Below are 23,187 nucleotides of genomic sequence, written 5' to 3' on the forward strand. Positions count from 1 at the left end.
GCTGAAAATCTTTATAGCTGCTCTCTTTGCAGTGGCAATGAGCTATAAATAAGGGGGATACTCATCAATTGGGTATTGGTAAAGAAGTTTTGGCACATGTTTGTAATGAAACAATATGGACCAATAAACTAATTTTTTTAATACATAAAAAGACCAAAATGAAATGTAGAATGAAATAAACCAAACCAAAAGAACATTATAGATAACAACCAAGACATTGTTTGAAGAATAACTTAATGCCTACCTCAAGAGAAAGAATTGTTAAACAGCAACATGATAGAAATAGTACATACACTCATATAATTCAAATTCCAAGAGACTGAGTTCCATATGAGAGAATCAAATTATTTGTCAGGCAGACAATAAAAAGTACATTTTTGTTTGATGATCTCTCAGTGATCAAAGACAAAGATATTTAGCATCTTGAGCCATAAAACATAATTTTGGAAGCTTGATATACAGCCCTCCTCTAACCATCTTCTATTGGTGAATATCTAATGAAAAGGAGAACTGATTTTCCCTCAGTCCCTCCCTGATTGCCTCATGACACTGACTGGAGTCATGCCTGATCTAAGATTCTAATAACCCTTGGTGTTCTGCATAGGAAGATCAAGTTGGGGCTGAATAAGATTTGATATCCATAGGTCATTTCAATAGGGAACTCAAGTATGACATCTTGCTATCTGCAGACATTCTTGGATTAAGTCAGGCTTGTTTACCAGGCAACATTAAAGTCTTCAATTTCTATCACCCCAATTAGTAAGATGCTCTGAGGCATGGAAAGTAAAAGCATTTCTTGACTTACTTAGGAACAGAGATAGTGAAAGAGGTTTGAAAGACAGGCTCAAGGCTCAATTTCAAAAGTAGAAATAAAAAATTATCACTTATGTATATAAATACATATATTGTGTCTATTTCTCATTCTCTCTTGAGCTTTCTCTTTTATCCATCTCTATCTCATTCTCATCTCTGTGTTTCTGTAGGACTTTCTTATTCTTACTCTCATTCTCTGTTTCTTTCTTTGAATGATGAAGACAAGAGCAATAAAGTAATGAACTGACAGAATATTAACCTCAATTTAAGAAGATAGAATTAAATAAGGATATGTGTGTGTGTGTAAAGTCTTACACAATTTCAAAAATGTAATTTCACAAATATATACTTGAAGTAAAATATATAAATTAATGAAATTATCTTTTATTTCTGGGGATATTCTGGAGTAAACAATTAGAAATTTACTTCTAGATATCTAGAAAGGGCATAGAAGATTACAGAAGACTTAATAAAACTTGATTCCTCTCTGCTGACAGAGGGGATTTTCCCAAACTTTCAACTGAGACATTCTATCTAGATGTGGCCATTGGAGATATTTATTATGCTTCACGAGGCATATTTCTTCCAAGAGTTTTATTTCCTCTGTTTCCATTTGGGGAAACCTTTCCACTAAGTGAAAAAAATATGATTTAAATTAAAAGGTAAAGTAAGATCAAATTACATGGACCAGCACCAATATATCAAGAGTAGGTCATATAAAAGTGATTGCATTGCCTGTATGGACAAGGTCACTAAATAGGCATATATTAAACAAATCAGTCAACAATCCTTTGCTATTTGCTATGTATTATGTTCTTTGATGAGTAGAGAATATATCCCAAAAGTGAAAACGATCTAGAATACTATAATGTTAATGTGCTGAATGTTTTCTTAAATTTTAGCCAAAAAAAGAGAATATTATGCACAGTAACAAAATTATAATGACAATAAATTTTGAATAACTTAGTTCCTCAGATTAATACAATGAACCACAATTCCAAAGAACTCATGACAGTAAATGCTATTCATTTTCACAGAGAACTGACACAGTCTGAAAGTATATTGAAGGAGAGTTTTTCACTTCCTTTTTCTTAGTTTTGTTTACATTATTGTCAATGTGGAAATATGTTTTGCATTATTTCTCCTGTATAATGGGTATTGTAGTGCTTGCCATCTCAATGAATCAGTGTAAGTATTTTTTCAAAACAGTAATAAAAATTTAAATTAGCAAAATATTTGATAAGGTATGAAATGTTTTTACTTTATGAAAGGCATGGATAAGTGTTAGAATATGCTTTAATGAAACAGAATGGGAATTGATTGAATGACTAAACTCAAAGAGAACTCAGAGTTTTAAATTCAACTTGGAAAGAGATTCCTAATGCTCCTTTACTTTACCCTACTTTCTTAACATTTTAATAATGCATGAGGCACATATATAATTGCCATCCTGACCAAATTTGCAGAATGTTAAAAATTATAATTAATAAAACTCTTGTCTCTGTATCTGTATTTATATCTCTCTTCCTCTCCCTTTCCCTCTCTGTCTCTATCTCTGGCTCTGCCTCTGTCTGTCTCTCTGTCAATTACTCTGTCTCTCTCTCTATCTGTATCCCTAGCAAGAGCAACTAAGATCTTGAATGGCCAGAAGAGTGACCTCAATAGAGGATGATATAATTAAGAAAAGATATATGAAAAACCATATACAAACACAAACTCAAAAATTCAATTTCACAAAATAGTGGATTGTGGCTCAACATAAAATCAGTGAAATTTACTTTGATTGCTGAAAAATTCTGGAATAAATTATGAGAAAATTAGTTCTAGATACATATAAAAGGAAAGGATGATTATAAAGGACTCATGATGAACATGCTGCACCGTGTGAATCTTGAAATTTCTCAGACTTGAGAATGTTAAAAATTTCCCCATTGGGGAATTCTCCATTGGAACAATTCCCTACTGGGAACATTCCCCATTTAAATGTGAGAACTCTACTTGGATCAGAAATGGGAGGACCTCTACTCCACCCATACTTAAGACTGCTTTAGTGGAGAAAACTCTTTGCTAAACAATGAAAGTACTTAAACCCATACTTATAATGAGGCAAAAAGTTCTTTAAGCCATGCCTAGTTTTAGAATTTATTCAATAGGGTGCTAAGTACCTATAAAGGTCAGGCAACTTCTGAATTTACAAGGAGCAAAGAGGTTAAAATTTATTCCAAAGTTTTTTTCTGGTTCAAACTTACTAAAGGGATTAGTCGACTCAGCTGTGAATTCAGAATGGGCTGTCCTTTGGAAAATATCTACTGTGATTGGTAGATGTAAGAATTTAGGGGAGGTGACAAAGGAAAAAATTCCCTATATAAGAAAAAGAAAATATCTTTTGAGGGAAGTCAGAAGAATATCTCTCTGGAGAAGGATGGCTGGCTAAACTGGTGTCTATATTCTTGCTTGGACAGATGTTGTGGTGAGTGATTAAGGACTGACTGATTTTTCTCTTAGGGCTTAGGCCTGGGTTGGCCAGGACTGGCCAGGGCCAGCTTATCCCTATCTCATTATTCCCTCTTTTTCTCTCTTTCTCTCTTTCTTTAATTCCTCATTGTATTATTAATTAAATTCTCTATAAAATTCAGTTGACTTGGGTATATTCATAATTGGGAATATTTCCCTGGCAACCACCTTATATTTGATTTAAAACAAGACACTGTAATGAAAACATTTTCTGCGGTCACAATTTACTCACCCACTCTTATATCTACTATAATTTATATCTTCCACTATTTAATCACTATAGTTTACAACCTCAACTCTTTTAACTCTTACAGTTTATGGCTCCCACTATTTTTAAATATAACAACCTCTCCTCCACCTCTGAGAGAAAGGTGATGGATACAGAGTAAAAACAGGAACATGTATCAGGATATGGCCAATGAAAAGATTTCTTTTGCTTCACTACACATACTTATTATGAGTTGTTTTTCCTGCTTTTATATTTTTGGAGATAGAGTCTTCAGAAGTCTGTACCAAAGATTTAGGAATTTTGAAGGATTATAATTCAATATGGGTTGGCACAGTGTCCTAATGGTCAAAAATTCATTATTCTGGGCCAAATTAAGAGAGCATAACAGTGAAGAATAAGGTAATAGTCATATGCTACTCTGCCTTTGTCAGACAAAATCTGAAGTAATAAGTTCAGAGTTTGAATTGCTTATAAATAAATTGGAGAAAGTCCATAAGAGGTCTTATAAGACACTGAAGTGTTCTGAAAACATGCCAAAATAGAATGGAACTAGGATGGAAATAAAAATGTACACAATACACTGGTTATGAAAAAAGATTAATTCTGTGCTCTTTAAAAGCAGGAAAATGAAGATGTTTCCAAATAGAATTCTCTCAACAACTCCTACTATGGACCCATTCAAAATGATGAAAAAGCAGGCAAACAACTGAATTCTCAGAATCTTGGTCACTGTTTTTACATTCTACTCAGGAATTTTGCTCAGAAAGTTCACCACTGGAAAAAAAAAAGATCTCCACTAAATTAGTTAAGTGAGTTCAACTTTCATCAGAAATTCAAACAATTCAACTCTATTTCAGAAATGGAATGCAGTTCCCAGTAGAATGGCAGCTAAATTGAGTTATCTCAAAGTATTTTTAAGACTGAGGCCCTTTGAAATTATCATTGGTTTTGAATTGATTAAAATCCTTAATTCTTGGTCAGTATATCATGAAGCACTAAATGACTTCATTGACAGGTAATGGTATCTGCTGGGAAAAGTACTGAACTAATAATCCACATATACAAAATGGAATTCTGGCTTGGAATAATTACTATGTGATCATGGCAAATTCTTTCTTTCCCCTGATCCATACTTTATTCATAATTAAAATGGCAATAATAAACTCAAGTGAAGTTACAAGATTGTTACAGAGAAATTCTATTCAAAAAAGAGAAGTGCTGTATAAAAGTGAATCATTTCTTCAAATATTTTTCTTTCCCTTTTTCCTTTATACTTCCATCTTTTTCCCTTTCCTTCTACTTCTTTATGCTTCTCCACACTGTGGATCTCATCTTCATCATCATCCATTACTCATTTCTTCACTGCTTTTCTTCTCTTCCACTTTTTTGGTCTACATATCTTTCTTTTCTTCTTCCTCAGTTCTCCTCATTCTTCACCCTCCTCTACTTCTTATCAGCCTTCTTTTGTCTTTTCTCATCCTTCTACTTAGTTTCCTTCCCCTTTCTTCTCCACAATGATCTTCACTTTAATCTGAGTAGTCATAATCATTTTTATCATCTGAGGAGTTATTCCATCAGGCTCTGCAAGTGGTATTTCTAACATCAAGGAGACACAACATCCAAAGTATTTGGGTCATGACTAAGTAATCTATATATCATTTGCACATCTCAGATGTTTTAATAGAAGAGAATGCTCCACTCAATGTAATTGGCAGAATTATGAAATCACTCGGTATGACTGCTATAAAATTGGCATTAGGCTTAAACTATCATCACAGATCGAAGCAAAGAAGGATCTCTTTCTTCTCACATCTTCTTTCACAGTGGAAGGAAAACTCCCTTAGTTCCTGGACCCTTTCCCCCAGATCCCTGTATATAAACAAAGAATGAGAGATTGGACCCATGATTTTATTGGCTTAAAGAATTCTCCATTGAGAAAATTGCTTCTGCCATTATATTTCTAGTTTGTTAATAAATCTTTAGTGTTTTGGATTCCCCTTTTAAGTTTAAATTGGATACTTCATGATATCACTGATCTTTAAAATTTAAAAATATGGAAATTATGTAACTGGAGAAACACTATAAGGACCTTTATCTCAGATCCAGAAGTGAAATAATGTGACTGAATTAGGCAAGCAGACAACAGAAGGGCTGGTTAGTGGAGTGATTTTGGGAAACAAAGATGATTTTTCTCTGCAGCAGGACTTGATACAAATCCCCATTACAAGCATCAGTGTTGAATCTTTGTCAAGCAATAACTGCTGGAAATATCTCTATATGCTGAACTAGTGACAAGGTACTCTGTACCAGAACCATGTAAGAGAACAATACTCTGAGAGTAAACCCAAGCTGCAGGACTCTCTCCTTTAGAATTGGGCAAAGAGAAGGCTGAGATCATTGAACTCTTATCCACTCAGTTGCTACCTCTTTCTGACTTTTTCACCTCTCACAAAATTTTCTTTGATAAAATGAACCCAAGACCAGAGTCACTGTGCAAGCCAGATGCCCACATAGATTCTCACATGCAAAGAAATTCCCCTCTTCTGAAAAGCTCATGGGACTCCAACTCACTTTGTCCCAGTTGGCCTTCCTGAGGACCCAGAAGTTGGGAGGAAGGAGTGAGAAAAACAAGAGTTTTACTCAGACGCAGGGACACAGGTGCAGAGCCCCCAGCAGTTGTGGTCCCCAGAGTGCCTCACTGATTGAGCTCTCTCTGTCTGCATAGGGGGAAGCAAACAGAAGATCCTGTCCTTATCCAATAACAAGGGCATTTGTTTATAATTACCTAAACCCAAGTTCTTCTTAAATATGTGTTGGTCAGCAACGTCTCTATCATGATCATCACCCAGACTTGTATTGCATTGTGTCTGCATGACTGTCAGGGGACAAACCAAGCTGGCACAACTGCTCAGGAAAGAGGCACGTTCTCTGCAGGAGAGTGTCCCATCCCAAGACTACTGAAACTGCTACAGGTGCTAATGCCTTCCTTCCCCCAAAGCACATTACAATTTTTTTTGAGAAAGCAGGTGGACTTTGGCTGTGAGCTAAAAAGAAGCCTTCTTGATGTTCTTCCAACTTTTCTTCTTCCTGCTCCTACAGCTGCCACTCTCTGTGGGCAGAGAAGAAGGGAACCCCTGCCATGCAGAAAGGACTTTCAGCCCCACATACTATAGAGATGGGGATCTGGTTATTGGAGGATTTTTTCCTCTACTTTTACATGAGTTAGACAAATTACCATATTGGAAAAAATTTTGGTTTCACCCTAAGGATATCATAAAACATCATCAGTAAGTATTTATTCAGTTCTTTTAGTTAATTTTTTCACTTGTCAACTCAACCAGTTATTTTCTTCCTTGATGGTGTACAATCTCCCATTGGAAAGTAATGGAAAAACAACAAAAAAATTTTGTAACAGATAAGTATAATCAGGCAAAAAATTTTCCATTTTAGTTATATCCAAGAATAAATGTCTTATTTTAGAGATACCCATCACCTTTCTGTAAGGAAATGTGTGTATTCTTTATAATCAATCCTCTGCACTGCTCAGAGTTCTTCAGATTCTCAGATCATTTGCTTTTATAATAGTGCAGTTAAATTATATGTTGCTTTCTAAGTTCTTTTGTCTTCATACTATCTCAGTATATACAAGGCTTCTGCCATTTCTGTGAAATCATCTTTCTACTTTTACTACGGCTCACATATATTCCATTATATACACAGATCAAAATTTGTTTAGCCATTCCCTAATCAATGTACAACCTCTTAATACTCAGATATTTTCCACTCCAAAATGAATATATAAATATATGAATGTATATACAAACACTTATACATATATTAAACACCAAGATCCTTTATATTATCTTTACATTATTTTAGGAATTATTTGGTTATAAAGTGTCTAAAATTTAATAACATTTTGGTAATACATACAAATTGCTATCCAGAATGTCAACATTGACACTATTAAATTCCTCTCACAGTTGTTTCTTTTTTCCAAAGTTACCAATATGATGGATATGAAGTAGAAATTCAGAGTTGCTTTTACTCCCTTTTTGCTGATCATTAGTCATTTGTAAATTTTTAAATTACTTTAGATTGTTTGGAATTCTGATCTGAAGATCTACCTATTTAAATCCTTTGAAATGCATCAATTGAGGAATGGCTCTTGTTTTTTACAAATTTCAATCAATCTCTTACATATCTTGGAAATGAGACTTTTAACAATATGCTGCTTGTATTTTTCCAGTAAAAATCTCCACTTGTTATCTTAGCTACATTAGATTAGTTTTTGAGGAAAAGAATCTTAGTCGTTTGATATAATCAAATATTCTAACTTGTTATCTTTGATCCTCTATGCCTCTAATTTGGTCATGAACTATTCCCCAGCAGATAAATCTGAAAATGAATATATTCTATATTTCTCTCATTCATATCTGATATTATTTTTAATAGCTAGGTTAAGTATCCCACTGGAGAGTACATGGCGATATAATTTAAGATGAGGATCTTTACCATATTTCTAAAAAATTGTTGTCTAATATTCACAGTAGTATTTGTCTTGCTTTCTTTTATTAGTCATTGAACTCAATTGCCTCAATTTTTTGAAATTCATTTACTGACTTTGCAAAGAATTCAGGACATTTTCACAATAGATTTTGGATATCACATGAGAGTTGGTAGAGAACTGCTACTCTGATGTAAGTGTGATGATAAAGCTGGTTGAGGGTAGAAAGAGAGTCTCCAATACAGCCCCTGAGCCCTTGAGACCAGATAGGTTTTAATATGGTCAAAGCTCTGGCCTCTGAGTCCCTGACAGTAATAAAATAAAATTTTCACAGACTAAAACACTGAGGCAACATGTGAGACTCAAAAAGTAGTTATGGCCCTTCACTATGTGAGTACGCTCATAATTGTACCTGCATTTGATGGAAAAAATTCTCCATTTAAAAATTTCAGTTTCTTTCAAGGGTGAAGAGTAGGAAGAAAAATATTTCTTGTCCCTAACAATCTCCTTCCTACTGTAGGTGGCAGCCCAAACACTACTATCAGGTCCTGGCCTTGATGTTTGCTGTAGAAGAGATCAACAGGAACACCAAACTGTTACCCAATATAACCCTGGGATTCCACATCTTTAATGCCTATCACAATGATGACAGAACCTTGGAGAGCTCCCTGGTGTGGCTGTCAGGCCAGGGACCAACCATTCCAAATTACAGCTGTGAGAGTCAGGGCAAGTCTATAGTGGTTATTGGAGGAGCCACTTCTGAATTGACTGTTTCCATGGGAACTCTACTTGAGCTCTATAGGATCCCACAGGTAGGGATTTATAGCTTCAATTTACCCTATACTGCTTAGAGGACACAGAAATGCGTTAATAGCTCTGTTACTTGAAAGTTAGACTCCAAAAGTTTGGAGAAATCCTAATGTCTAATTTAACTCTCAGGTGCTTCTCAGAGAAGGAAAAGAAAACTCTTCATGTAAAGGAGAAAAAAATTTTTCACTTCATCAATTCTTATAGGAAGCAGCAAATTGTCACCTAGAGAATTTGTGAAACAATAAAATTAAATGCAAGTACTTGTTAAAAGTTAAATATTTTCAATTCTCTGTGCATGGTGCTATTTATAAAAAGATGTTAAAAAGTCAGAAAGCACAGACTTTATATCTTTTTGAGCTAGGTCAGGTTTTATGAAGGACCTGATCCCTTAGGTGGAGGCCTGAATGATCAGAAGTACTTTAATAGGTAGAGATGAAGAATTACTCAATTCGAGGAAAAGGAGGATGAATATAGTGGGTTGAGAAAGGAGGGTTAAAAAAAGACATTCATAGAATATATTCACTATGCTCATGTTTGGTTTCTATTCAGGTCACCTATGGCCTCTTTGATCCACTCTTGAGTGACCCAGTCCAGTTTCCTTCTGTCTATCAGATGGCCCCCAGGGACACCTCTCTTCCTCTTGCCATGGTTCAATTAATGCTGCATTTCAAATGGACCTGGGTGGGATTGGTTGCCTCAGATGATTCAAGAAGTGGGAAATTCCTCAGGGACCTTCAAGATGAAATGGTCAGAAATGATGTCTGTGTTGCTTTTATATATGAGATCTTTACTGGTTTGACAGAGGATGAACTCCTTCATTCTTATTTTCTCGAAAAGCTATCTTATTCTACAGCCAGGGTGATTGTAATTTATGGCAATACAGATGCACTACTCACCCTAAGGTTTAACGAGGTTCCTCATACCCTTCTATACAGAATGTGGATCACCAGCAGTCACTGGGATATTGCCAAAAAGCCAGGTTATATCTATTTTGACAATTTCCATGGAGCTCTGATATTCTCAGAGCAGACAAGTAAGATTCCTGGTTTCAAACATTTTCTGAAAACCATTAACCCTGCCAAAGACCCAGAGAATATCTTCCTTCAGAACTTCTGGAACTCAGCTTTTGGATGTACATCTGAAATTGGAAAAGGAGATGGAGCTGTCTGTTCACCAAATGCTTCCTTGGACACACTGAGATTGAGCTATTTAGACATGACTATGTCTCACCAGAGTTACACTGTTTACAATGCTGTGTATGCTGTAGCCTGGGCCCTTCATGAAATGTTCTTGGTGAGATCAGAAATGGAATCTAATAGCAATGGAAACATCTTGGGTACTTATCGTTGGAAGGTAAGATCTCCCCTTTAGGTACTGATTTTCAAATATCTGACTATGGGTACTGTCACTCCAGGAAAGAGAGATGTGATTAATAACTCAGGTCTCCTCATTTTTCAGTGAGGAACTCTGTAGATTCTAAGCCTAATACGTCATTTCTGGCCATTTCATAGTTATCATCATTTCATTTACCTGATTTAAGATTTAGGAATGAGAATCAAACTCAACTGGTCCCTTAGAGTTTTGGGGAAGTTTTGTGGGTTGTCATTACTTCTCTAATTCATTTCATGAATGAGGAATATGAGGCAAACAAGGTTAATTTACTTACTAAAGGTCTCACTGCTACCTAATAAGTGTCTGATGCCAAATACAAAAATATGAAAATGACTCTTCCTGACACCTGAACTCCAGACTTGGGGCTTTATACAATTTTACATCTAGCTGCCCACTAAAGGTTTTAACAGGGAGGTTGTGACCAGCAAAACTTCCTGTTCCATGCCTCCATCAGTCTAAGGAAGTCAAAGCCAGGTGTCTTTCCTCCCCCTAGCAGGCTTAGTTACTCCAGAGCATCATGGTACAACAGATGGACTCTTTGTTTTGAAGTCAGAAAACCTGGGTTCAAAACTTGTCTCTGAAATTTTTTTGCCAGTTATCATTGAACAATCCCTTGACTTCTATAGCTTTCAACTTTAAATAAAAAATGTTAGATCAAAAGACTCTAAGTGCCTTTCCAAATGGAGATCTAGATCTTAACATGAGATTTTGTCTCAAAACAGATTTTTGTATTGACTTTTCAAAATAAATACTGGAGAATAGGAATTCCTGTAAAGCACTTAATAGATGTTTGTTCAATGAAAAGTTCTCTTCAACTATAATCTTGAATTCCTGTTTCCCCTTTCTCTAAATCATTCTTTATAGAGTTGACAATAAATCAACTGGCAATTTAAAATTTTCTACTATATGACAGTAACTATTCTACACAATGGAGATCTGAAGACAAAACTGTATAAATTCCCTACTCTGATGTACCTACCTATAGGGATCCAGATATGAATTAACCTTGAAAGTATTGTTGATGTATTCAAAAACTGAGTTTTGTGAACAATATGTTCATGTACCAAACTAAATGATTGGTTACTCAAGCCTTGTAAGAAAGTCTAACTCTGGGCTTATCATATTCTGGCTACTCCCTAAATCTCCCTAAAGTTAATTGGATTTAGGGGGGGCTCTGAGTCCTAAATCATCTCAGTTTACACCTCTTTGATCTTGTGGTTCTTAACTGAGCCAATGTTAAATTCTCTGCCATGTCACATGCTCATCAACTACCTCCCATCACCCATTCCTTGATTCTCCAATAAAATATTGGGGACACGTATAGTTCTCTCTCTTTCCAGTCAGAGGAGCATGCACACTGGAGTCCATGTTGTTGAATTCTTTGTCTCTGAGTCTTTCTTTCTTTATAGTGCTCCCTCTAAGTTAAAACCCCTCCAACCATTTTCTCTCAGTCTTCAGCTTCCCTTCTCAGATGTTCATCCTCAAATGTATTAATTTTGGGGTGCTTGACAGCAACACTAACAATGGAGAGGACAACATAAATATATCTCAGCATATATGTGTGTGCATACATACACCCACCCATTTGGACATGAATGTATATATTTATATACACCTTTCTATTATTGAATGAGTATGTATTATGTATATATTCAAAAGAAATGTATAGAACACAAATATGGAGAATATATTTTCTATATATGTAAAATAAATGTAAATAATATAAAAGCAAATACAAATACATTCAAAGGAATTATGGAATGAAGACAAAGATAATCTTCCTAAAGAACATCTAACCATGCCACTCTACTGATCCAATAGATTATACTTTTGTGCAAGAGCCATCAATGGTGTGACGGAGCCATGAGAGAGAGAGAGGTTTTTGTTGTTGTTTTTTTTTTTTTTGCAAATGAGCAGAAGTTTATTTTCCAATAGGGAAATAGTATAGTAATTGTTCCAGCAACAGTCTTACAAATATCAACTGGCAAGAAGCACATACAACAGAACTCCAAGGGACATAAAATACTTAAACATTTGGAAACGTGATTATGTCATTGGGGCAAAGGGGAGTCTGACCAGTTGTGAGGTCTGAAAACAGATTGCTCCAGCTAAAGTAGAATGTTTCTTGCCTTGACAATGGGATTTGTCTCACTTTGGAGGAAAAGTGGATCTCTTTGGGAACTTGGTCAGTTTTGCCCATTATTCCCCCTTCTTTAAATTCTCTTATTAAAATTTTAAACTGTTCTCCATATGTCTCTCCCTGCCATGACATGGATGTCGGTCCTAAGAGGTCCCCCCCCCATTCTAAGCCAGTAAGACAGTTACAGAGATGCATAATTTCTTTTTCAAGCCAGGACTTTCTGGGTTACAATAAACTCCTGAGCCCTGGGACTCCAAGAAAGATGTCTCAGAAACCAACCTTTCTTGTTCTCTCATGTTCCAGATACAAGGCTCTTAAGGGAAATAACTGTTTTGGTTATTCATTGAAAGAACAGTATGCATTTTTTTAAACCCTTACCTTCTGTCTTAGAATTAAATCTATATATTGGTTCCCAGCATAAGAGTGGTAATGGTTAGGCAATGGGGGTTAAGTGACTTGCCCAGGGTCACACAGCTACGAAGTGTCCAAGGCCAGGTTTGAACCCAGGACCTCCCATCTCTAGGCCTGGCTCTCAGTGGACCAAGTCACCCAGTTGTCTTCGAACAGCATGAAATTTTAATTGACTTCCCTATTTTCCTCTGGACTACATGGTAAGACCCTAGTGTCCGGTAAAAATAAGATTATAAAATTACCCATGTTTTCTTAACCATTACAACTTTTTTTTAAATATCATACTTCACTTTATGGTACAAATCAAAGGCAACTTTTTCAGTACTACTTAAACTAGCTTTTAAGAACATCACTGCAAATAAATCTAAACTGAGTAAGGATTCTAAATTAGGGGGGAATGAGATTCAAGTGTTGTTTGCATTTAGGTAAACAAGATACATGGTTATCTAATCTATTTTTAGACAGTAAACAAAGAAACATAAGGCAAAGAGAGCTACTGATTTGCTTTGTCTTAAATTTCTCTAAAGAAATAGACAGGAAAAAAATTGAACCTTTTCTTGTTGTTTTATAAATGTAAAATCTAAGAGAAATCCTGTTTCTCTGGGAGGGCCGGCCTGGCAGGACTGGGGCAGGCCCTCTCTTGCGGGGCTGCTGGATGTGCTGTGTTGTCCTGGGAGGGTGCTTTTCCATGGAGGGATGAGGTTTCTGGTGGGCCACTTGAGCTGCCGCAGGGGGGACGTCTTTGTCACCCCTTGCAATAACACTAGAGATGTACACAGTTGGTTTAGGTGGGTTGGTACTTTCCCATTCTTGATCATCTTTATCCCTCTCTTCTTTAGCATCTCCACCATGAGGGTGTTTCTGCACAATTCTCATTCCACCAGCTTTTACCGCAGGAGGGTGTCCAGCTCTAGTCTCTACTTTCTCGTCAGTAGGCGAAGACATTGTGGACACTGACTCGCTCTCTCCGTTTTTCCAGAGAGAGGTTTTGCAGGTCTTGTGGACCAAGATGCAGGGCTGGGCATCTAGCTCTAGGTGTCTGTCAAGAGAGGATTCCAATGGAATGTCCTCGGTTGTTGGCAGTTTGAGTTGATGAGGGAGGAGCTTTTGACTTTGTCTCTGACTGGGAGACACACACTCTCTCCCTGGAGGTTTGAAGCTGACTAAAAGACTTGTCTGAGGCTGATTTGATTTTTTTGTTTTCTCTGGCTCTGAACAGTTGAAGTTGACACTGAGAAGAGAAACTTAGTTTTTGGGGACTTGGTCTCTGTCTTCCTCGCTGTGAGCAGTAGAAGCTGACCAGGAGAGAAGCTTTTGAGTTGGTGGTCTAAAGGAGAGTTGAGCCAATCAGGAGAAACTTAGAGACTTTGAATTTTGTTTCTTTCTGGGGTTAAGGTGAGAGATCTGGCTGGTTTATGTAGAAGAAGAAAGAATATTTTGAACTGCTATTGTCCTCCATCTTTCTAACTGTCTAAGAGTCACACTTGTCACTCCCCAAACTCTCAATTTTATCTCATTTAGATTAGAGAAATTCCTCATCCCTCTTACCTCAGATTCCCATCCTGTTATCCCAATAAATTCCTTCACTGAAAAAGCAACTAGAGTATCATTATAGTTCAACTCAGGAGGGAGGAAGGAGCCAAAGGCTTTAAGAAGATCTGGGAGGTGAGGGAGGCAAAAGGGAGAGGTTGGTTAAGGGGGGGAGTGAGGGAGGAAGGAGCTTAGGAAATAGATGGATCCATCAGCAATCAGTAGGGAACAATAGGAAAACCCCAGAATAAACCCCTGGGTAGTCCCTTATAAGCAGTGTCCCCTATGTACCAGCATCTCTGTGTGGCAGCATCCCTCAGGATTTCTGTTCTTCCTGTATTACAAATAAGCAGGTTTAGGTTCCTGTGGCAGCCCTCTCTGCTCAAAATCCAGAGAACAACAGTCATTGCAAAGAGAAACAGCAGTTTCCCCTCAATTTATCATTCTCCATTTCAAGCAGTAAAAGTTTCCTCTCAGCTTACATTTTTATTTCAATGACTCCACAGAGTCTTTTAAAAAATTGAAATAATTGGAATTGAATGTTCTTTCTCTCTACTTTTAGCTTACTGAGCTGATTTCACATTATAATACTTCTTTGAAAAATCCTTTACACACACACAGTATATATATAGTGTATGTGTCCATATTGTTAAGTAGATAGGTGACATCTTCACTTTATGTGTGTGTGGGTGTGGGTGTGGGTGTGTGTGTGTAATCCTCCCTCCCCTACTCTACCCTTCCACTGGATATTACATGTGTCCTTGATCAGAACCTATTTCCATAGTGTTGATGTTTACACTAGGATGCTCATTTAGATTCTATATCCCAATCATATCCTCTTCAGTCCATGTAGTCAAGCAGTTGTTTTTCTTCAGTGTTTCTACCCCCACAGTTTTTCCTCTGAATGTGATTCAGTACATGATTTTCCATTGCTGTCATGTTAACCAATCTGCTAGGTGTCAGGTGACACTTCAGAGTTGTTTTGATTTGCATCTCTCTGATTATAAGATATTTAGAACACTTTTTCATGTGTTTATTAATAGTTTTGATTTCTTTAACTGAAAATTGCCTATTCATGTCCCTTTCCCATTTATCAATTGGAGAATGGCTTGATTTTTTGTGCAATTGATTTAGCTCTTTGTAAATTTCTGCAATTAGACCTTTCTCAGAGGTTTTGTTATAAAGTTTGTTTCCCAATTTCATACTTCCCTTCTAATTTTGGTTACAATTCTTTTGTTTGTAAAAAAAAACTTTTTAATTTGATGTAATCAAAATAATTTGTTTTGTGATTTTTTTCTAATTCTTGCTTGGTTTTAAAATCTTTCCTTTCCCAAAGATCTGACATGTATTCTATTCTTTTTTCACCTCATTTACTTATACTTTCCATTTTTATATTCAAGTCATTCACACATTCTGAGTTTATCTTGATGTAGGATGTGAGATGTTGATCCATACCTAATCTTTTCTATACTGTCTTCCAATTTTCTCAGCAGTTTTTTTTTTATCAAATAGTGGATTTTGGTCCCCAAACCTGGGATCTTTGGGCTTATCATAGACTGTCTTTCTGAGGTCACTTACACCAAGTCTATTCCACTAATCCTGCTTTCTGTCTCTTAGCCAGTACCATATTATTTTGATGACCACTGCTTTATAGTATAGTTTAAGATCTGGGACTACTAGGCCACTTTCCTTCGCATTTTTTCATTATTTCCCTGCATATCCCTGATCTTTTCTTCTTCCAAATGAACTTTCTTATGGTTTTTTTTTCTAATTCAGTAAAAAGGTTGTTCGGTAGTTCAATGAGTATGGCACTAAATAAGTAAATAAGTTTGGGTAGAATGATCATTTATATTAGGTTACCTGATCCTACGCATCAGAAGTTAATGTTTTTCCAATTGCTTAGATCTAGTTTTAATTGTGTGGAAAGTGTTTTGTAGTTGTGTTCATATAGTTCATGTGTTTCTCTCAGCAGATAGATTCCTATGTATTTTATATTGTCTAGAGATATTTTAAATGCAATTTCTCTTTCTAATTATTGCTGCTGAGATGGGTTGGAGATAAAAAGAAAGGCTGATGATATATGAGGGTTTATTTTGTATCCTGCAACTTTGTTAAAGTTGTTGATTTTTTCCACTAGCTTTTTAGTTGATTCTCTAGGATTCTTTAAGTAGACCATCATATCATATGTAAAGAGTGATAGCTTGGTCTCCTCCAATTTTAATACTTACAATTTCTTTTTCTTCTCTAAATGCTAATACTAATGTTTCTAGTACAATGTTAAATAATAGATGTCATAATGGGCATTCTTGTTTCAATCCTGATCTTATTGGGAATGTATATAGTTTATCCCCATTGCAGATGATGTTGGCTGATAGTTTTAGATAAATACTATTCATTGTTTTCAGGAAAGATACTTCTATTCCTATACTTTCTAGTGTCTTCAATAGGAATGAGTGTTGTATTTTGTCAAAGGCTTTTTCTGTATCTATGGAGATAATCATGTGATTTTTGTTGGTTTGCTTGTTGATATGGTCAGTGATGTGGATGGTTTTCCTAATATTGAACCATCCTTGTATTCCTGGTATAAATCCTACTGATCATAATCAATAAACACTGTGATCACTTGCTGGAGTCTTTTGGCTAGTATTCTATTCAAGACTTGTGCATCTATGTTCATTAAGGAGATTGGTTAATAGTTTTCTTTCTCTGTTTTTGACCTGCCTGGCTTTGGAATCAGTAACATATTAGTGTCATAAAAGGAATTTGGTAGAACTCCCTCTTTGCTTATTATGTGAAATAGTTAGTATGATATTTGTATTAGTTGTTCTCTGAATGTTTGATAGAATTCACTTGTGAATCCATCAGGCCCTGGGAATTTTTTCTTAGGCAGTTCTTTGATGGCTTGTTCAATTTTTTTTCTGATATGTGATTATTTAAGAATTCTATTTCTCTTCCTATTAATCTAGGCAATTTATAGTTTTGTAAATATTCAACCATATCACCTAAATTGCCATATTTGTTGCCATATAATTTGGTAAAATAGTTTTTAATGATTGCCTTAATTTCCTCTTCATTGGAGGTGAGGTCTCCCTTTTCATCTATGATACTGTTAATTTGGTTTTCTTCTTTCCTTTTTTTAATTAGATTGACCAGTAATTTGTCTATTTTGTTTGTTTTTTCAAAATACAAGCTTCTAGTCTTATTTATTAGTTCAATAGTTCTTTCACTTTCAATATTCTTAATTTCTCCCTTAATTTTTAGGAGCTCTAATTTAGTTTTCATCTGGGGATTTTTGATTTGTTCGCTTTCAAGTTTTTTTATTTGCATGTCCAATTCATTGACCACTACCATCCCTAATTTGTTAATATATGTACTCAAGCATATAGATTTCCCCCTGAGTACTGCTTTGGCTGCATCCCATAGATTGTGAAAGGATGTCTTATCATTGTCATTTTCTTCAACGAAATTATTGTTTCTATGATTTCTTCTCTAACTGATTTTGGAAAATCATATTATTTAATTTCCAATTAATTTTTTATTTGCCTCTCCAATGTACCCTTACTTATTATTATTTTTATTGCATTATAATATGTAAAGGTTGCATTTATTATTTCTGCTTTGCTACATTTTTTTTGCCATGTTTTTACATCCTAGTACATGGTCAGTCTTTGTGAATGTACCATTTACTGTTGACAAGAAGGTTTATTCCTTTTTGTCCCTCTTTATTTTTCTCCATATATATATTAACTCTGATTCTCCAAGATTTCATTCAAATCACTTACCTCTTATTTATTTTTTTATTTCATTCATCTAAATTTGATAGTGGCAAGTGTTCAGGTCTCCCACTAGTATAGTTTTACTATCTATTTTGTCCATGTGAAGATTGGATTTTGCTATCTCTTAATTGTAACAATGAAGATACTTAGCTCTTTCTTTATTGTGAAAATTATAATCTCCTGATTGTAACAACGAAGACACTTAGCTCTTCCTTTATAGTGAAGCTAGAATTGTAAACTAAAATAATTTTTAGATTTTTACTACCAAAAGGTGTTAAGTAACAACAAAGGGTGAATTAACCAAAAAAAGTTGATAAGCAACCCAAAAAGATATAATCTAACCAGAGAAGGTGTGAACTAAAGAATGGGCAGTCCTGGAAAAAATCTAACCACAAAAATTGAGAAATAAACAATGGGCAGTCCTGGAGAAAAGTGCCTGATATGACTGGTAGACTTGAAATGTAGGGGATGTGGCACAAGAGTAAAAGATCTTTAAAAAGAGGACCAAAAGGCAGAAGGAGATCATTCAGATTCAGATATTCAGACATTCAGATTCAGATATTTGGATAGTCATATTCAGACATTGGGACATTTGGTTAGATTCAGAGATATTCAATTGAGAACTCTGACTCAGAGGTGGACTGGAGGAACTGGACCCCTGGAGGAACATGCAGGAGACCTCAGACTACTTTCATTTATATGGTCACTGTTGGTGAGTGAAAGGCTATCTTAGTGACCCCACCTTTCTGGAGTTATGAAGCCTCAAGGAAAGGCCTATCATCTTGATATTCTCTTCCATCCAAGTGTGGTCAAAAGTTCTGAATATGTTCTCTAATTTTTTTATAATATTGGTTCTTCCTCAAATGATGGAATATCTTCCTTAAATGTATTTAAATCCTCAGGGCTAAAAGGTGTATGATGTCTTACAAATACCAAGTTTCCATCTTTATTAAAAGTGGATACTTCCCTTAAAGGAAATAACCTATATGAATTATTTGGTACTCCTGTTTCTGTTTCTAGGCTTCTTGCTCCATTCTCAATGGGGTATGTATGAGAAAGAGAAGGGTTGGGCACACTGAGGGAGAGGGTTTGTTGTCCCATAGTACCAGAAGGATCAGAGGTAGAGTGTGAATTTAGGTTAGAGGTATTTGGTTGGTTGGAAGCATAGGTAGGGTTTTCTGAGGCCGAGGGGGCAGGAGGAGGGGTGGGTTGGTTAGAAGCAGGGGGTTCTAAGGCTGAGTTGGCAGGGGTAGCAGTGGGTTGGCTAGGAGGGTTAGTGTTTTTCATAAAAGCTATGAGCTCCCCCTGACTTTTCTCTATAAGCTTAAGTCGAGTATTTAGTTCTACAATTTGTTGAATATTAGAGGGAGCAATTGGTTGGTTTGACTGATAAATGAGTACTTCAAGGAGATCCAATATTACAATTACAACAATCAAAAACTCAAGGAAAAGTAGTATGTTGATTAGATTTTGCTATAAGTTCCATGGGATGAGCCCTTTCAGAGAGACAAGGAATTCTGTATTTACAAGTTTGGTCATGGAGCTGATGAGACAGCTGTTAAGTAAGTTGCAGACCAATGCTTGTGCTAAAAAAGAACAAAGTATTTACTGAAAAGCCAGTTGTTAACTAAGTTCTGAACTGGCTGTAACTCCATATTTCTAAAGTAAACACTTGGGGAGCAGGACAAGGCCAAAACTTTCCCCAGGTTTCCCTTAATCCTAATTTAGGCAGTTGTTCCCTAAAGGAAAGGATATTTAGAACAGCTTTCCTAGCCAGGACCTTAGGGCCCTGTTGCTAAGATTTAAAACAGCTGTATTCTATTTAATTCTTACTTTAGCTGACACTATTCATAGGGCAGCAGTGCCTGTGGGATTCACCTCCCTTCCTTTGAGGGTGTAAACTTTTATCAAAAGGATCCTCCAGTTCCTGACTGATTAAGTTAAGAGTGGAGCATTCCAAGTGCTTGTTTGATTAAGTTAAGAAAATTAAATTTCCCTTTCACAGTATTTTATTTTCTGTTTTAATGTGGTTGCCTTCAGTAGAATGTAAACTCTTTTACTCCAGATGCTTTTGATTTTTCTTTAATACTCCAAGGACCCAATCTATTGCCTTTTAAATAGTGGGCAATGAACAAATGGTTATGAGTGCTTGTTACACTGCATTGGAAGGAGACTCACAAACCATAGGAGGACACTCTATAGCACCTCCAATATTATGAACCAGCACTGTAAGCTCTCTTTCCATACATCCTTTCCCAGCTCTACTCTCATTCAATTGAGAGGATCCTTCTGGCTTTTTTCTCTCTTTTCAAATATTTTTACCAAGATCTTGTGATTTGGACCAACCTTCTAATCTAGTGAGGCCTTTATAGATCCTGCTTCTCTTATCAAGTTTATTAGGAATTGATCAGTTTTGTGACAATTGAAATGTCTAACAATAGACTAATCCTACTTTTATCAAACTATTTGATAAATATATATATGTATATATATATATATATATATATATATTAGATAGCCTAGAGTCTAGAATCCTAATACTACTTTTATCAAACTATTTGATAAAAAATATTAGATAGCCTAGAGCCTAGCATCCATACCAGAGAGACTCACCTATAGAACTTTTCATGTTCTTTTTTTTTTTAGCTCCACTCCTTCCTGAAGAACATCCAGTTTAACAACAGTGCTGGGAACCAAGTGGTCTTAGCTGAGAAGAACTCTGTGGCAAACTATGATATACTCAACTATGTGACCTTTGGTAATGACACTGAGGTTCTGGTCAAAGTGGGAGAGTTTATTTCTGAGGCTCCACTTGGTCAAGACTTCATTATCCAGCAGAAAGCAATAGTGTGGCCCAGAACATGGGGAGAGGTGAAGAATGATTGAAATGTTTGTTTAATGAAAGATGTAAACTGAGGAATATAGCACAACAGAATAGCCACTAGCATTTTCCACACCTGGTTCAAATGGCACAAAAATTCCCTTCAGAAGGCAGCTTGAAAATCAAGCTTTTATGCCAAATTCAGCTGAGAGAATGTTGAGGCAAGGGCACCAAGACAAATACCTCTTTATGTGGAGTGCCTGAGAGACAGTGCGATTATTCTATTGCATAGCTGTGGAAGGGGGAAGCAAGAGAATCTCTCTCATCCATAGCAGTCACTGAAAAAGGAAGTAGGAGCATTCAGAAACGTCTTATTAGAGCTAATGAGTCTTGATCAATGCCTGCTATATCCAGCAAAGTTCTATGGTATCAAAGTTCTCTAACTGATACCAGACCTCTAAATATTTAGGATTCCTGGAAGAGAACTCTGTGTTAACCAAATTCTAGTTCTAGCTCCCATTAATGGGAATAATGTTTCCCTTTTTATGATGATCCATATCCCACACTTAGAAATATAACAGCTACCTTTACTATCTAAATCTCTAACTTCCACAGGCCACTAAAAGATAAACTACAGAGTCATCAATTGAAAAGGTGACAAATGTAGGATTCATAGGATTATGGAGCAAGCCAAAATCCCTGCTTAAGTCAGTACAAAGTACTCAGTCACTTGGAATTTTATGTGAGTGAAACAGAATTATTCAGAAAATAGAAGTTTCTCTAAAAGTGTATGATTTATAGGGGAGAGGGAGGTACTAATTATTTTTATAATGTGACACAATCTCTTAATCATTCATTAATTCAGCAATGTATTCATTCAAAAACTATTTATTAAGGATATTATTTGAGTTGAGTCCTCGGTGACAAAGATAATACAAGTATCTTCCATGTGTGGTTTTTTCCTCTTTTACTTTAGAGATTGTATTTTAGACAAAATTACAATTTCTCTGAGATCCTGGCTATAAAAAATCACACTTTAAGCTTAGGTTTAGGTCCCCACCACACCTGACTTTTTTCACCTGCCTTGCTTGTTCATGATCAAGACTTAATTCATGTTCTGAGTAATATTTGATTTACCAAATAGCATATGAAATTGTACATTTTGCAAATACACAGGCAAGGGAAGGTACATGAAAAAGCTGACATTTTCTTAAGACCCCCTTCTATCTAGGACATCTGTGCAAAATGTGTGGAGAGCTGGAGATCCCTATGGATTCTCTCTTCTCTGCCACATTGACTCAGGTCTAACTATAGTCATCATTGATATAATGGAAAAACATGTTTACTCTAAATATTTCACTTCCTGGCAATTAGAAACTTTGGTTCTAAGAATTCCTCCTTTTCCTCAAATGATGGGTTCTTAGCTGATTCAAAAAAGTTCATAGTCTCTATTCATATTTGATTCTGATTGAATGAATTGAACACTGTTGCTACTTCATAAATGTGATCACTTTTAAGTAGAAGTAAAAAAAATTAACTGCTACACTTAAAGTACACACTCATACAAACACATACACATACACACACATGCAGAGTGTGACACATACCCATGGGGAGTGAGAGAGACAGAAAGAGGGAGAAAGAGAGATATGGAGGAAGGGATCCAGAGACACAGACAGAGAGAGACAGAATGATTTACTATGTCTCATACTAAGAGACTGGAGAATCAAACCTCAAATACTTCTTCTTTGTGGGGGAAGAATCTGAATTATCCTTTTTCAATAATTCCAAATGCTTTGCATGACAATTAGGTAGTTCAACAGGTAGAGTGACAGCCAAGGGACCAGGAAGATCTGATTTTAAATCATTCTTCTGACACTAAATGCATAACCCCTGTCACACCACTTAACCACTTTCCCTTAGTTTCCTCATTTACAGAATGAGAAAGAGAAGGAAATTGAAAACCACTCCATTGTCTTTGCCAAGAAAAGCAGAAAAAGGTCACAAAGAGTCAGACAGAACAGAAATGACTAAACAGGAATACTTCTAAAAAAACTTAGAAAAAGGCTCTATTAGATAATAAATTCTAGTCACTAACATTATTCCATCTCTAAAACCTTTCATATGCCAATTTAGTAGGGCATGTGGGGTGGTACAGTCTCCACACCCCAATTCATATACTAAGAGCTTTTTCTGTTCCATAAGAGTTAAAAAAATAGAGCTACTTTGGGCTGCGGAGACTTT

At 35.9% G+C, this 23,187-nt stretch overlaps 2 protein-coding genes across 3 annotated transcripts in view; one reads left to right on the forward strand and one right to left on the reverse strand.

Moving 5' to 3' along the window:
* LOC130454040 (death-associated protein 1-like) overlaps positions 1-13,807 on the reverse strand; it is a 65,252-nt gene extending 51,445 nt beyond the window's left edge. Inside the window, exon 1 of the mRNA XM_056796840.1 lies at positions 13,083-13,807. Coding sequence (XP_056652818.1) covers positions 13,204-13,761 — 558 coding nt within the window. The 5' untranslated portion in view covers positions 13,762-13,807 and the 3' untranslated portion in view covers positions 13,083-13,203. The remainder of the gene's footprint in view (positions 1-13,082) is intronic.
* LOC130453597 (vomeronasal type-2 receptor 26-like) overlaps positions 6,620-23,187 on the forward strand; it is a 38,056-nt gene continuing 21,488 nt past the window's right edge. The window contains exons 1-4 of one of the 2 annotated variants that reach the window (XM_056796837.1): positions 6,620-6,843; positions 8,584-8,875; positions 9,423-10,226; positions 20,769-20,993. In XM_056796837.1, the coding sequence (XP_056652815.1) occupies positions 6,620-6,843; positions 8,584-8,875; positions 9,423-10,226; positions 20,769-20,993 (1,545 nt within the window). Of the gene's footprint in view, positions 6,844-8,583; positions 8,876-9,422; positions 10,227-13,881; positions 14,212-20,768; positions 20,994-23,187 lie in introns of those variants that run through there. The other variant, XR_008911711.1, reaches the window with a different exon arrangement.

This window comes from Monodelphis domestica, chromosome 4, assembly GCF_027887165.1.
Source record: "Monodelphis domestica isolate mMonDom1 chromosome 4, mMonDom1.pri, whole genome shotgun sequence".
Classification (NCBI taxonomy): Eukaryota; Metazoa; Chordata; class Mammalia; order Didelphimorphia; family Didelphidae; genus Monodelphis; species Monodelphis domestica.